This window comes from Chelonoidis abingdonii, chromosome 5 (genome assembly GCF_003597395.2).
Source record: "Chelonoidis abingdonii isolate Lonesome George chromosome 5, CheloAbing_2.0, whole genome shotgun sequence".
Taxonomy (NCBI): Eukaryota; Metazoa; Chordata; order Testudines; family Testudinidae; genus Chelonoidis; species Chelonoidis abingdonii.
The window spans coordinates 138823159-138837346 of NC_133773.1; the positions used below are offsets into that span (position 1 = coordinate 138823159).

The following is a 14188-nucleotide window of genomic DNA, read 5'->3' on the forward strand; positions in this document are numbered from 1 at the left end:
ATCCTCCCCAGGAACACTTGGATCAATTGTATTGTCAATGTGGGACATGGTGGGATGGCTCCTGAAGGCCCTTAACAGTCAACATAAGCTACGCAGTCTCTATACTGGCATTGCATTGTCCAAATTACATGTAGCATGACTCTACACCACTAGGGAGGTGGTGTTACGAAATCAGCATAGAGAGGAGGCACTTATGTCAGTGGGAGCCAAATTTAAGTGAAGATGCTTCCAAAGGTAGGTTGATGCAAGGTAGCGTATGTTGACCTAACTGTGTAGTGTAAACCCTGCCTGTAACTCTGGCCTCTGGATGTTTTTCCACTGCAATATTTTTGTTAGGCTCACAAGTGAATAACATAACCCGTTTTCACTGAAGTGTGTTCTGTCTCAAGGCAGAGTCATAGTGAGACCATTTGACAAACCTGCATCCCTGATGAGACAGAGTTCTTTAAAACTCTCATGTTAGTCAAGCGAGCAGTTTGGTGGAGAGGTTCCTCAGGGAATGTTTCCATTGACTTAACCTTACCTACAGAGTATGTATTCAGAAAGTTTTCCATCAACTAATTCATTGTCTCTCTGCTTTCTTACCTTTCAGATCTGTGCCGTTTGTTTGGAGGAATTCAAGCCCAAAGACGAGTTGGGAATCTGTCCGTGTAAACATGCCTTCCACAGAAAGTAAGTGCTGAGCTACCAAAAGACCAAAGCTATGTTTACAAAAGCCTTGCAAGTCTCTTGGAAACACTGGCAGCACTACGTAATTGATGGCCTTTGAATTACAAAGGGTTATATTGTATACATCTGCCTGTGCTGTGTTCTAAAGGATTAACAAATGCTACTCCTCTTTAATAAGGCCTCATTGACTGTATTAAGTTGAGCCATGTTTACTGAAGCTGTGGAAATCTAGTCACAGTTGCCTTGAAAGTTGGTGGGAAAAGTTGTCTGCACACGAGCCTCTCCTTTAATAGAGAGACTTGTCTTGTCACAAATTCATTTGCGTTTGGCAGTCGAGGGTTCTAAGGGGTGTGTTGCACCGTTAAACCTGCCCAGGGTGGGCCTTCATTCTAAAAGCACAGTTCACTGCAATGTGCAATGCTCTGAACAAAGCAGGACTAGCTTGCCTGGTTGGGACAGGAGAGTTTGGAAGGGAGCAGGGGTATTTGGCAATGGGTATACAAGGCTTCTCAAAGCACATGGGGAACATGACATGTGGAGTGGGTGGATGGAAACTGAGCATGCTAGGTAAGCTCGGGTGAGGAGTCGCAAGGGCTGTCTGAGGAGATGGAGGTGAGATAGAGGGCATGCAGAGGCTGATGAATTAATCGCTGGAACTGGATGTGTAAAGAGAGAGGGAAGGCGGTGAAGGGACTTGAGTGGCAGGGGAGATGTGATCAGAATGGCCTGAAAGGAAGAGAATCTAGCCAGTAACCTTTCTGACAGGCTGGAGTGGAGAGAGTGGAATACAGGGAGGCCGGGGAGGAGGAAGCTTACAGTGATCGGGGTGGCAATGGGTGAGGTCATAGCAGTAAGGCTAGAAATGAAGTAAAGACTTGTCCTGGAATGCTGTTGCTCTGTTAATTTGTAGGCTATGTATCATTGTTGTATAGCATATGATGTGGGAGAGGGAGGGGCCATGGCTGCCTCCAAATCCCACTGCAGTCACCTCTCCCTCTGCCCTGGCTGGAGAGAGGCCAGCAGGCACTCTAGTCCTATTGAGCTGGAACTTTCCAGTTTAATTGTGAACTTCACACCCTGCAACAGGATTTTAGTTGAGCTAACACACAGTAAAAGCTCACGCATTCCCCACCCCCAGCTTGCTGTCTAGCAGGTGACTCTAATTGTTGGCTATATAAGGGAACTGTTAGACTATGTCTACACTGAACTTTCATTGGTAAAACTTTTGTTGGTCAGGAGTGGGGGAAAAAACACACCCCTAACAAACAAAAGTTTTTTACTGAGGGAAAACGCCAGTGTGAACAGCACTTGGTCAGCAGGAGACACCCTCACCCAACAAAACTAATGCCCCTTGGTGGAGGTGGTTTTATTTTGGAGCTCTCTCCTGCCAACAGGGCAGGTATACTGCGTACCTTACAGATTTGCTCTAAGTCACTGCTCTGTGGTTCCATGGTATGAACGCATAACTTCTCCCTCCCCCAAAGCATGTAACCTAAACAGCCAGTGGAAAACTGCTTTCCCACTCATGCAAAGTTGGTTTTTCAGTGACCCAGATCTGGACATGGGCCTAGGTTTTGTGACTTTACTCCCTCAAAAATCTGCAGATCCAGGAATCATTCTAGTTGTGATGGCTTCTGTGTACTCTCTGTGCGTGTCTGTGGTGTTCTGCATTGCACCTGTTCATGCCTTCAGATCCTGGTGTTCCACACGCTCTGGACAGCGATGTAATACGCTCTGTTGGGAAGAGCTGCATGTGCTTCTGGAGCTGGATCTGGAATAGTCCATCTCTCTTGTGCGCAAGGCAAGGAAAAAAGCCAGACACTGATAGTTTAGGACCGAATCCTGCAAAGTGCTGAGCACCTCCTATGCTTCAGTGGGAGTTGAGGTTGCTTTGCACCTTGCAGGAGCAGAGCTTTGGGACCTAGCAGTAGCTCAAATGCAGACTTCGGGTGCTGGAGTCTGTTTCCCTGGGAGAGGGAACACTGGTGAAGAAACTGGAGTTATCCCCTCCTCCCTTTAGAAAATGCCATTGGTTCTTTACCTTCCACCTGTCGACCTGCCAGAGATGGGCAGAACTGACATCCAGCATGTCGTACTTACCATGCTGCAGTTTTGATGTGAGCCCAATTCCTGGGACAGGGTTCAAATCTGCCAGATATTTTGCTCTGAGGAGGGTTTGCTACCAGCAGAGTTGTGCTAACACAGCAACCCTCTGGGCCTAATTCTGCGAACCTGCTGTGTGCAGAGCACCCACTGAAGAGCTCAGAGCTGTGTTGGGGGTCGGCTGAAGGCAAGAGTTTGAGTTGAGGATGCCAGATGTGACTGGCCTTGGGGCTTTTGTCCAGATGTGGGTTTGCTTGGATGACATCAGAGAAGTGAGAGTCACCACAGAAGTTCATAATGGTGTTCTAACAGTCATCCCAGTTCAGCAGAATCAGGCACATTTAAGTGCAGTTTTTTTTATTTGCATAAGATGAGGGTGTGGAATTTTAAAATTCTTTGGGTGAAATTATCTCTAAATTCCAGCACAGAGCTGGCATAGCAATTTTCCTGCTATTATAAAAATGCATGTTCACTGTATAAAATTGACTTTCTATGTATGAATGAAAAGAGGGACTTTAAGATGAACTAAAACTCTGGAGGTAGAAATGTGCCTAATAGGATGAAAATGACAGGTGAGTGTGGAAGCTAGGAGTCTGGGTCTTGATTCCACCTTTATCACTGACTCTCTACTTGAACTTGGATAGGTCATTTAACTTTGCTCTGTTTCCACAGCTTTAACATGGAGATAATGATTTCTACCTCCAAAAGGCCGAGCAAATCAATGTTTGGCAAGTGAGAGGAGGCGCTCGGATGAGGGGGCCATAGAAGTGTACAGTGTTCAGTGGTGGTAATCGGTTTCAGTGTGAATTAACTCTGTCCTCTTTTCTTCGTTCCCAGGTGCCTCATTAAGTGGTTGGAGGTGCGAAAAGTGTGTCCGCTCTGCAACATGCCTGTCCTACAGCTGGCACAACGCCATAATAAGCAGGACCATGGGCCTCCCCAGGGACCTCTGCCTGGGGCAGAGAACATTGTATAGCTTCTCCCAAGCAAAGGACACTTCCATCACAAAAACTATCGCAAAGATGAAAACAATGGACTTCTGCAGAGAATCACAGATCTCTGAATCTGTTGCTTACAGCCTTGGTGCATGTACCGGGATTCCCTTTGTCTCATGAAGAGCTCCCACGATGCACTTTAGGAGAGGGGGCCAGATGCTTGGACTTCAGAACAACCAAAGCAATATGCCACCAGCGCAAGAAGAAGACAAAAGGCAACAACAAGCCTAGTGTTTGGGTTTTTGAGAGCACTTTATGACAGACCCTGTTGCCGATATTACACGTGTAGGCCTGGTACCTGTTTCTGGCTAGTTGACTATACGGTGTGCTGAGCAGGAGGGATAATGTTACAAGTATAATAAGAGAACTCACAAAGCAAAGTCTTTCAAGACACTGGCCCTTGGGTACCTTGAATGGCGGATCCTATGCAGCCAGTGGACATCTTCCCGTCTTAAAAAAACAAAACCAACCTTCACACCCCCTTTAAAAACTGTCTCCGTAAGGCTAAACCCAGTCAGCGGTTACTTCACACTGAATTGCTAGTGGCCGGAGAAATGAGCAAGGGTTTTACATTGTTCCTTTGCAGAGATTTTGCTGAAGTTGTGGGATTACTCCGAAGTTTACATTTTGACAATGTCCTATTAGCATGGACAGCACTAGACCAGTCTGCCAACAGCCTCTAAGACGGTGCAAGCACATCAGCGCTCTGGGCTGACGTAGTTCCAGGAAAGGTTTGCAGGTATTGGGCTGGATCTGTCCAGTAAGGGAACTGGATCACTCTGTGCACATATGGCCTGATTGTTTCAGAGGTGCTGAGCACCCATAGGTCCCCAGTCTTCATCTCTGAAAATCAACCCTTACGTGACCCTAGAGGAGCAGTGAGGTTGGATCTGCTCTTGAGAACATCCGTTGCCCCCCGAGTGTTCTGGGAAGTGATGGGATGATTTCCTACCAAGTGCTGTCATTAAGCTTGCGTCGGATACCAGGCACTTACTGCAAACCACACTGCAGCCATACACGTGTCCGTATTTGACTCTGCACTAGGAAAGCCCCTTTAAAAAGTCTAAGTCCAAGGCCCAGCGCTTGCACATTTCCCTTCCCTTCTCGTGTAGTTGGCGAAGCTTGGTTGCAGTACACAGCCTCACTCTCCTGTCTGCACAATCACAATCTCAAAGGGCTGACTTAATCTGAGCGCAGACAGGCCAAGTCCACTAAATTCAGCAGAGTTGCTACTTCTTACTTCAGAGCCAATGATAAACCTTGACTATCTTGTTTCTTTCTCTTGGCTCTGAATTAGCGAGAGGTACCATCGATCTACCCATGTCATTCTGCTGGGGGCCGAGTTATTCAAGTCGCCCTTTTGAGTGCCTTGGCCCACTTGAAATCGATGTGTATCGGACTAAGCGGTGGGGCACAAGGTCTGTTTGTGTGCGTGCGTCTCTTGGGGTTGAGGAGTACTCCTGGTGTTTGGCTGAAGTATATTTAAGCAGGGTAGGTTTCTGATTTCTAGCTCCACTTTCTGAGTGATTCAAAAGTACTGACACTGAGATTCCTGAACTAGACCAATAATAAATAGCACAGGTGCAGGTGGACCAGAGAGAAATTCTCATTAAATGTACATAGCTAGCCATTGTCTAAAATAACGTAAATGTGCACATTGCTTACTGCCTTGGCTTGCCAGCCCGTTCTCCTCCTAGGTACACACCTGTGTGCTTAGCATCTGCTGTAATGCAGTCCCAGGACAGCCTCACAGCTACTCCCATTCAAGGCAGATCCTCTGGTTCTTTAACAGTGTTCCAGGAGCCTGATATCCCCTGATCTGTTCCCGTTGCTGTGACATCCAATCCAGTTTACATCTCATGTACTACCAGGAGTCCTTATGTCTTCTAAACATTGCTTTATAAGGGCCAAATCCTGCTGCCATTGATCTCAGTGGAAAAACTCTCCTTAACCTCGGTGGCATCAGGATAGGGGACATCAGAGGGGGAATACTGAGCACACTCTGCGCTGACTTTGACTATTGCAGCCTGCATGTTGTTTGCAGACTATTGTGACAGCGGATGGGAGGGGAAGGCACATGTATTTGTTCATGAATGTTAACCCAGCCGCCCATCTGTGGCTAGGTCACTCTGCTGATTTGCCTGCGTGCAGGTATTTGCGTCAGCTGTGAATGACTGAACAGTTTTACAGAGGAGCTTTCAACGACCAGTGGGAAGAAGGGTGGGTTGCGAACATCTACCATTAGCCACTTTGTCCACCATGAACTTCAAATTTCCAATTTAACCAGAATAGAAAAGGGCCAGATGCTGTTATTTCCCTTCCATCGATCAGCACCAAAGCTGGTAGCGGTTGGCAGTATTAATTAAAGCAACGTTAGGTGCCTTTGAGCTTTGTTCCCTTTGCAGAGCTATGGCAAAACCGCACCACCACCACCTCTTGCGGATGAAACCGAAATCCCACCATGCCTCAGCCTGTCGAGTTTCTGTCTCTGGCCGAGCCAGGCAAGGCACACTGGCCTATAGATGGATGTCAGCAAAGAGGGTTGATGACTTGTCTCTCTGATATAGCCTAATATATGCATTTCTAATGTGCCTGCACAATAATTTAGGTCAGACTGAACAAAAAACCTCCTGCTGCCACTGAAGTCAATGGAGAATTTTTGCCAGGGGCTTCACTAGGAGCAGGATCTGATCCATATTGTCTGTCATGTGATACGTGCCCCCTTCCTGATCCTGCCCACCACTATTTATCCTTTCTATGTACACTTATTTTTTTGCCACAGCCATTTTTTAAGTCATTCAGAAGGATCTGTGTCCTGAACGTGATGTGTATGAGACTCTTACCTAGGTAATTAGGTATCTTGGATTCTATTCTGAATGGAACAAAGATTTGGATTTGAACTATGAATATAAATTGACAGGGCTGGCTTAGTGTCTTCCCTGCTGTCTCCTGGCTGTGCTGATAACGTTTGCATTTTATTTCTGTGATGAATACCACAGGCTACAGTGCTGTATCTCATTGAGGATAAATATGTGTGGTCCCTGTATTCTTATGCCCTGGAAAAGCAGCCACCCTGGCTGCACTGCTTCCTAGGTGCCTCTGCTTGAGAATCTCTGAATTCCTTCTCTGAACATCTAGGCCACTGAGGATGCTCACGAAGAAAGTTGTGGCTTTTGGTCTCCACTTCACAGTAAATGAAAGTGGCTCATAGGCTGGTCTATGGAGGAGTGGGGTGCAGTGCTACTCTGGAGTCTGTGTGTCTCCATTCCTGGATTAGAATTTAGTATGAATTCTATGGGGCTTCCTCACACAGCTCCTGATCCTTTCAGGTTCTCCGTGCTCAGAGCTTGTCCAGAAGTCACTGGAGCTCTGTGCAAGGACAGTTTGCAGGATCAGCACTAAGGATTTTTTCTGATGGCTCACTTGGTAATAGGGTAGTGCAAAAAGCTTCATGCCTGGGTAGGAATCTAGCCTAGGTCACCAGTGTCTAAAAGTCATGGCCACGTGATGGCGGCTGAGTGACCTGCGAATTGGGAGTCTCATTCCCTTTGTTAGCATCTGGTCTCTCCATTCCCAGACACTTCATCTCATTTGGTACCCTTATTGGGAATCAGAGCAGCAAGGCTGAGAAATGGGCCAGGGACACATCTTCCTTCTCATTCCTAGGGGTGTCTCTTCAAAGCAGGGACAAAGGCACAGGGAGGTGACTGCATGATGCTGTTTGCAGGACCGCTGTCCTGGGCAGAGATCTTCAATCTTGAGAGTTTCAATCTCTAATAATTAGTTTTAGTTTCACTAAATTCTCTGAAACAAAACTTAACTTTTCTGGTTCTCTGCGTCATATCAAGTTAGAAGCAAACTTGAAGCCATGCTCTGATTGGACCCCAAATCCTGTAGGGGCTGGTAACTATACAAATACATATAATAACGTCAGCACTGCAAATATAAAACCCGGAGGAGGGGAGAGTTAAAACCCTCTTGCAGACGCTGCTTTGAATTTGGTGCCCCAGGAAATGTCCTCTCAAATGGCCACAGGAATTCCCTGCACTTGCCTGCTGTGCGATATCCTTCTGTGTGTGTTTGAACGAGTACATAGTGTGGCTCCGGGTTTATTCCATTTGCCTTTACCAGAATATTCAGCTCCCAGTCACATCCACACAGTCCACTTCTCAATGAGCCAGTGGAGTGACGTGTATTTTTTTTAATGGGTTGTTACAGTGAGACTCCACCTTTCTCCTGTTGCTGTCAGTTTTAGAGCCATCTCAGACGTACTCAGGTTCACCGTGCTGAGGGATGTTAAGGTAGTTTGTCAGTTCCACTCTATAGTCTCTCTAACCGGCACACCACCACCTTGTGTATAGTATCTGTTTGGTATCTCTAGAGCAATTGACTGACTACCTCAAGGGAGCCATTTAATGTCTTAAACGTCAGCGGTACTTGTCACAAATGTATGGAGCAGGGGTGCTACGCCCACATCTCAGAGCATAAGAATGTGTTCTCTCCATTTCCCAGCACTAGATTCTGCAGAATAGCACTCAGGCTCTTGAGCAGATGTGTGCTTTGTTTCACATTAACTGGTGACCAGAATATTTGGATGGTTAGCCCCAAAGTGGCACAGATCCCTGCAAACTCAGCGCTTCGAGACAGTGACCTGGGCTTGTGGGTGGAATAAGGCTAAAATATTCACAGGAACCACATTCCTGTCTGGTAAGTTTCCCTCTCCCAGTCTCATTAGTCAAAAATATTTGTTTGACAGGCCACCTGCCCACAACTCCCATTCACTTCAATGGGATTTATGTGTGATTAGCACCTCTCAAGATCGGACCCTAAGAGCGCTTCAGCCAGTGGATGAAAGTAGAAGCCTTCATGGCAAATGCAATTGTATCTCCCTTGATTGATTGGTCCCTTCATATATAGACTTCCTAACCAGTATTCTCTCTTCTAGTATGTACCATAACCACCACCAGTTAATGGGAAGTACATGTGTACATTTCTATGCGAGAATAGGCCACTAATTTTAGCAGGCTACTTGCAATCACTTGGTTTCTTATAGCTGAACTAGGACAAGTTGCTCATGGCTAATCCCTACTAGCTTGCTATTTCTCTCCCAACTGCATTATTGATGCAAATCTCCATTCCCCATAGTGGAGTGGACAGGATCTCTGTGAATGGCCAGTTCTTGGTGCCAACCCGTGCTGTTGTACAAAACGTACACTGCTCGCTGTAAAAGCCACACCTTGTGGCAAAGAAGGTATTTGGAAGTATAGACTGTACCATGTGCCTATGTCTTATGTTTCCTTCAAAAGTTGACTATTTGCCTTTATTGGAGAAAATTAAGCAACTTGTAGTCAACATTTGAAAAATCTCTTGTTTGTAGTTCAAAGCAAAAGGCTGGAGTGTTAATTAGTTGCCATAAACCAGGTTGCACTGACCCGTTGGTCCAGAGCATTTGTAGTGGTGGATTCTGAAGCTTGATCAGATTTCATTGTCTTGATGAGGAAATTGAGCTGCAGGGCATAGCTCTGTGTCCTCCTGGATGTGTCTTCCTAAAACTCTACATGGTTGGTGAAGGCTCACTTTCCCCTGGCTTGTTTTTGGTGACCCCAGTATTGAGCTGTTTGCCAGTGGATGGCTGACCTGTCTGATCTCTCACCCCAGTGTTAAACTGGAGTAACTCCATGACTACCAGTGGATTTATACCAGTGTGAGATCAGAATCCAACTCTGTCTCTGGGGATAACTATATACTGATCAGTCTCTAAATGACTTTGGATGTAAATGGGAGGGGCAGGATATTACCTGAACCCTGCTCTTTCTTAAGGGTTTCTCTTTTTTGCTTCAGTATTTACTACTCTCCCTATTGAAGGGGTGCAAGAAAGGGGTCATTCAGTATTACATTGTACAGGCTTTTCTAATGGCAGAGTAGACTGTTCTTTCCAATCCTTTTAGAATGGGGGTAAAGTTTCCCATTACCAATTAGTCTGTGTATTTTGATAGCATCAGTACCTGACCAGTCAAATACTAGCGATAGTTCTTGTGATTAGGCCACCAAGGGTTTGGGTTATGGAGGGAGGGGGTGTTTTCTCCTTCTCTGTAAATACTGTGTGACTCCTGAGATGTTTATGCCTCTGGGTTCATAGACATGTTTGTACACTAAGAATTCTGCAGCAGAATATTTTTTAAAACATTCGCTGTTTTTTGTAAGCTATATTTTTGTATATTTAATTGCTATTTTAAAATTCTAATGCATCTTTTTTGCTAATCACACTATTGTTAAGGAAAAGAGGATTTGCATGTGATTTGACTTGAAATGTAAATAAATGCGGATTTTGGAAATCGTGCTGTGTTGGAGTCACTTCCGTCACCATCTCACTGAATCACACATGGTCACCTGTCTCTGGTTTATGTATGTCGCCCACAGGGTAACCCTGGCTGAGTCTATTGCAGACAAAAGGACAGTACCTATTGCTGGAGGCAGTCTGGGCCAGGACACTATGGTGAGACTGAGTCAGCAGAAACTTGCTCTCTCCTGGCTTTTCCCCCCATAGATCTCAAAGTAAGTAAGCACCATTATCCCACTCTGATGGAAATGCAGAAAAGTGACTTACCTGAGGTCCCACAGTGAGTTGGGCAGAATGGAGCCCAACACCCTGTCCCCTGTACTGTGTGTGCCACCTTCTGTGTCAGATTAGAACTGGTCATCTTAAGGTTACTGAGGCCTTGGATTCCCTATCATCCCTTGCACTACAGCCCAAGCAGAATATGAAAGCCTTATGGCTGCATTGTCCAAGTGTGTCCATGGCTCCAGATCGCTTCAGTTTGGAACTCTGTGTGCTCAGGGCCAATGGACATCAAGCCCTAACTAACTTCTAACCCGAGATTGGCCTAGGCATCCCACTACATAAAGTTATCTACATAAACTTGTTCTGCTGCCTCCATACACAACTGATCCAGGCTTATGCTTAGCATTAACGAACTATATCTCCCCCTGCTGACTACACTTCTCCCTATGCCCTCCGTGTACTGTAGGCAAAGCTGACTCTAGCTGAATGAGAAATTCCCCATCAGCCAAGCCAGCCAGACCAGCACTTTTCTGGCTTGTACAAAGTGTTCTGTTGTTCAGCAGAAACTTCCAGAGTTCACACTATTCAGCTTTCCTCTGTGCTAGCAACTACTCCCTGTCCAAAGGAAACTGGTCACCATCAACCTGGGAGACCCTGGGATTGGCAATTCAACCTTGCATTGTCCAAATGCAGTGTCCTGTCAAGCTAGATAGAGCTTAGCCAATCATGCACAACAAAGAATTTAGGTGGGGAATTCAGGGGTTACTGTGTATTCTTCCCCGGCTCCATTGGGGGGCCTTTTGGCTAGACCAGACTAGATCCCTGTCTGTACAGAAGAAGTTGTTGCTACTTAAGACTGCAACTGCTCTAACCTCAACAGTTCTACAGCTTTCCCTGGGGGTTTCTGATGCCAAATAGAGGAACAGCAGCTGTGACATTCTCACCACTGAAAGATTTGCCCTCTGTGGAGCAGAGACTTTCTTTGCCCAGGGTAGTGGTGACTGTTTCCAATTCAGGGGGGTTCTTGGTTTTTCCATACCAGGGCTTTTCAATCTAGCGGGGATTTCCCCCTTCCCTTTAACCGTATGGGGGTAGGTTGGAGCAATTGTGATGCTCTGACACTCAATTGCAATCCCCGGGAGGCTGGGAGGTCACAATCCTCAGGCTGAGGAGCTGTGTTCTAAGTAGTTTCCTTGTGTTCCAGGAGCTGGGATACTATGGCAATGGGATCATCTAGAGCAGGCAGTGCAAAAACCAGTCAATGCTAAAGTGTCTCCTGGGAGCAGAATGGAACCTTGTAGCTTAAATGAAACTTTCCCTTCCAGGGGAATTGTCAGCTGCCGTAGCAACTAGAACTCTGCCGCTGCCCTGTGCAGATCCCCATCGGGCCCACAGGAGTCTGAATCGCCTCCCCAGCTTCACAGATGGGGGCTGCTCTTGCATGGGGAGCACAGGGGCAAAAACACACGCCACTGGAATTCTTCCAGGCTGGCTCTGAGCAATCAGCTCTCTCTCTCCCCCACCCCCTCCGCAGCTGGTAGTGGAAAGTAGAGTTTTATTGCTTAATTGCTCCCTTGACTGATGGCTGCAGTTAAGTGAATCTGGAGAAGCCTGTTACTAAAACAGAAAAACCAGCCCTTCCCCCATAAGAAACTACGGGTTTTCTTACTGAGCTTCCCTTCTGGTCTGCCAGGGACTTTCCATGGTGCTCTTGGCGCTGAAGGAATTCAGGCCCCAGAGCTACCCGCAGTTGCTGCCTAGCAAAGGGTTCTGCTCAGATGCTTTCTGTGTGTTGCCAATTGCTTTCATGGGGGAAGCAGCAGCCCCCTGGGCTCTCCCCCAGGTGAGGTGCTGGAGAACGCAAGGGAAAAGAGGAAACTTTTTTTTCCTTTTTTGAACCATCCTAGAGAAAGTAACCAAACTAGCCCAGAGAGTATTCTACAAGGATGACTCCAAAACCCACCAGCAGAAACTTGGCTTGTTCTTCAATGCTACAGGCTTTTACAGCACTGTCTCTAGGGGAGGCTATTAATGATAAGAACAGTCACAACTGGAAGGGACCTGACCCCTCCTATTTCAGGGCATTAGACAAACTCTAACACCTCAAGGGAGCCAGAGGCAATTCTCCTGGGGAGGCAGGTTTAGAGAAAAAGCATGTATTTGATGCAAACCACAGCAGTCCACAGCTCAGTGTGAACAAACACCTCACCCTGCTCTCTGCACTAGCACCCCTTGGACTGCACGGAGCATCTCCACAGCAGCTGCGTTGCCCCTAGAGAAGGCGGGGGAGGCAGCTTCTGGCTTAGCAGTTCCTAAGCTGTTTAGGGCTTTCGAGATCAAAGCTGCCACCTTTAATTTCCAGTGGGAAACCCCCAGGCAGCCAGTGTGAACTCATGAGCAATGCTGCTTAACAAGCAGGCTGGCAAATTCTGCCCCAGCTTGTTTGTGTGGCCACTATGGTGACTGGCATGAGGAGAGGAGTTGCAGGCCCTCCCTACCTTGTTAGCACAGCTATCCTCTGCTTCCATCTCTGGAAGATGCCAATGGGGGGAAGGACCACTTGCCGTGCCTCTCTGAGGTGGTCTGTGCATTCTGATCTAAACAAGATGGGACCTAGACATGTCCCATTCCCCTGCAGCAGACAGTTCCACAGCTAAGGTGCCCTTTCTCCCTGAGCAGGTTCCCTCATATGGTTTCGTTGCTGGCCTCAGACCAGCTTGCAAGGGCCTGAGGTAGTTGTGCCAATTCTGGTACCTTCTTCCCTAGCTCACAATGGCACCTGGCCTGTCTTACACCTAGAGGTGGCCCACCCAGGCACACCAGTGGGAGAGGTGTGCGCTGTCATTGCTTGGCCTGTATCTGTTCTGTGGGCAGGCAACTCCAGGCTCCAAGACAAGTGGGCTGATGCCTTTCACCAGCACTGCATTCCTTGCTGGCTCAGGAAGCCCAGCCAGCCACCTGAGGCTTGCGCAAAGAAACGATGTCAGGCTTTCCTAACCTTATCCACTCCCCACTGATGATACACAGAGCCAGGCCTGTGTGGCCTGCAATGCCCTGTTGTAGCCTCTGTATCTCACTTGGGCCCCTGAGAAGATGCAGGGGGAGCTTCCTTTGAAGGCAGCCAGGCCCCACTTCAGAGGGCAAATTTTAAAATCTCATCACAGTCACAACACACAGCTGCTGTCCAAGCCAAGAGGAGGAGGAGAGGCAGAGCTCCCAGCAGGTAAGGATGGGGGTTGGGAGCAGATGTTAATCACATGAGATCCATGGCAGTTGGATTTTATGATTCTGGGCCATAAACCCCCAATTCATCGCTCATGCACCGTATCAGTGAAAGTGCTTGGCACAGAGGGGGACTGGAGCAAAGATCTTTTTAGCAGCAAGAAGTGATGGGATGTGTCAGGCTGGGACAGTGCCACTCCCCATCTTCCTTGCTAGGATGGAGGCCATGGGTGCTGTGCCACACTCCGTGGGAACTGGTTGCATCCCAGCATAACATACCACCCTGGAGCCTCTGGAGAGGAAATGGGAAATTAATAGAGCTGGGGGTTCCATGTCTACATCTGGAGAATGCTGTAAAAGAAGCCCGGTGTGTTTTAAAGGAACTGCACTCCATATTAAACCCGAAATCCAACTGAAAGTATTAGTTATATCACAGTAGCACCTCTGGGTAATCTGAGCCTCATTGTGCAAGGTGCTGTACATTTTAATCCAATAACTACAGCATTAATTAACTTGCACATGGGCTTAATGTGAGCTGCATTGCCTCTTCCCTCTAGCTTCAAGGCTGCACTGAAGTTTAAAAAGGCAGGAGGTAGAGCTGTGCTCGGAGCCAGCTGGGAGCTGATGATGAGGCAGT

The 14188-nt window shown here is 47.2% G+C and overlaps 1 protein-coding gene across 4 annotated transcripts in view; it reads left to right on the forward strand.

Annotated features, from left to right (window-relative positions):
* Positions 1–10102, forward strand: part of RNF24 (ring finger protein 24) — a 73501-nt gene extending 63399 nt beyond the window's left edge. For all 4 annotated transcript variants that reach the window (XM_032766169.2, XM_032766173.2, XM_032766171.2 and 1 more), the window contains 2 exons: positions 593–672; positions 3610–10102. In XM_032766169.2, coding sequence (XP_032622060.1) covers positions 593–672; positions 3610–3748 — 219 coding nt within the window. In that variant the 3' untranslated portion in view covers positions 3749–10102. The remainder of the gene's footprint in view (positions 1–592; positions 673–3609) is intronic.
* The last annotated feature ends 4086 nt before the right edge of the window (positions 10103–14188 follow it).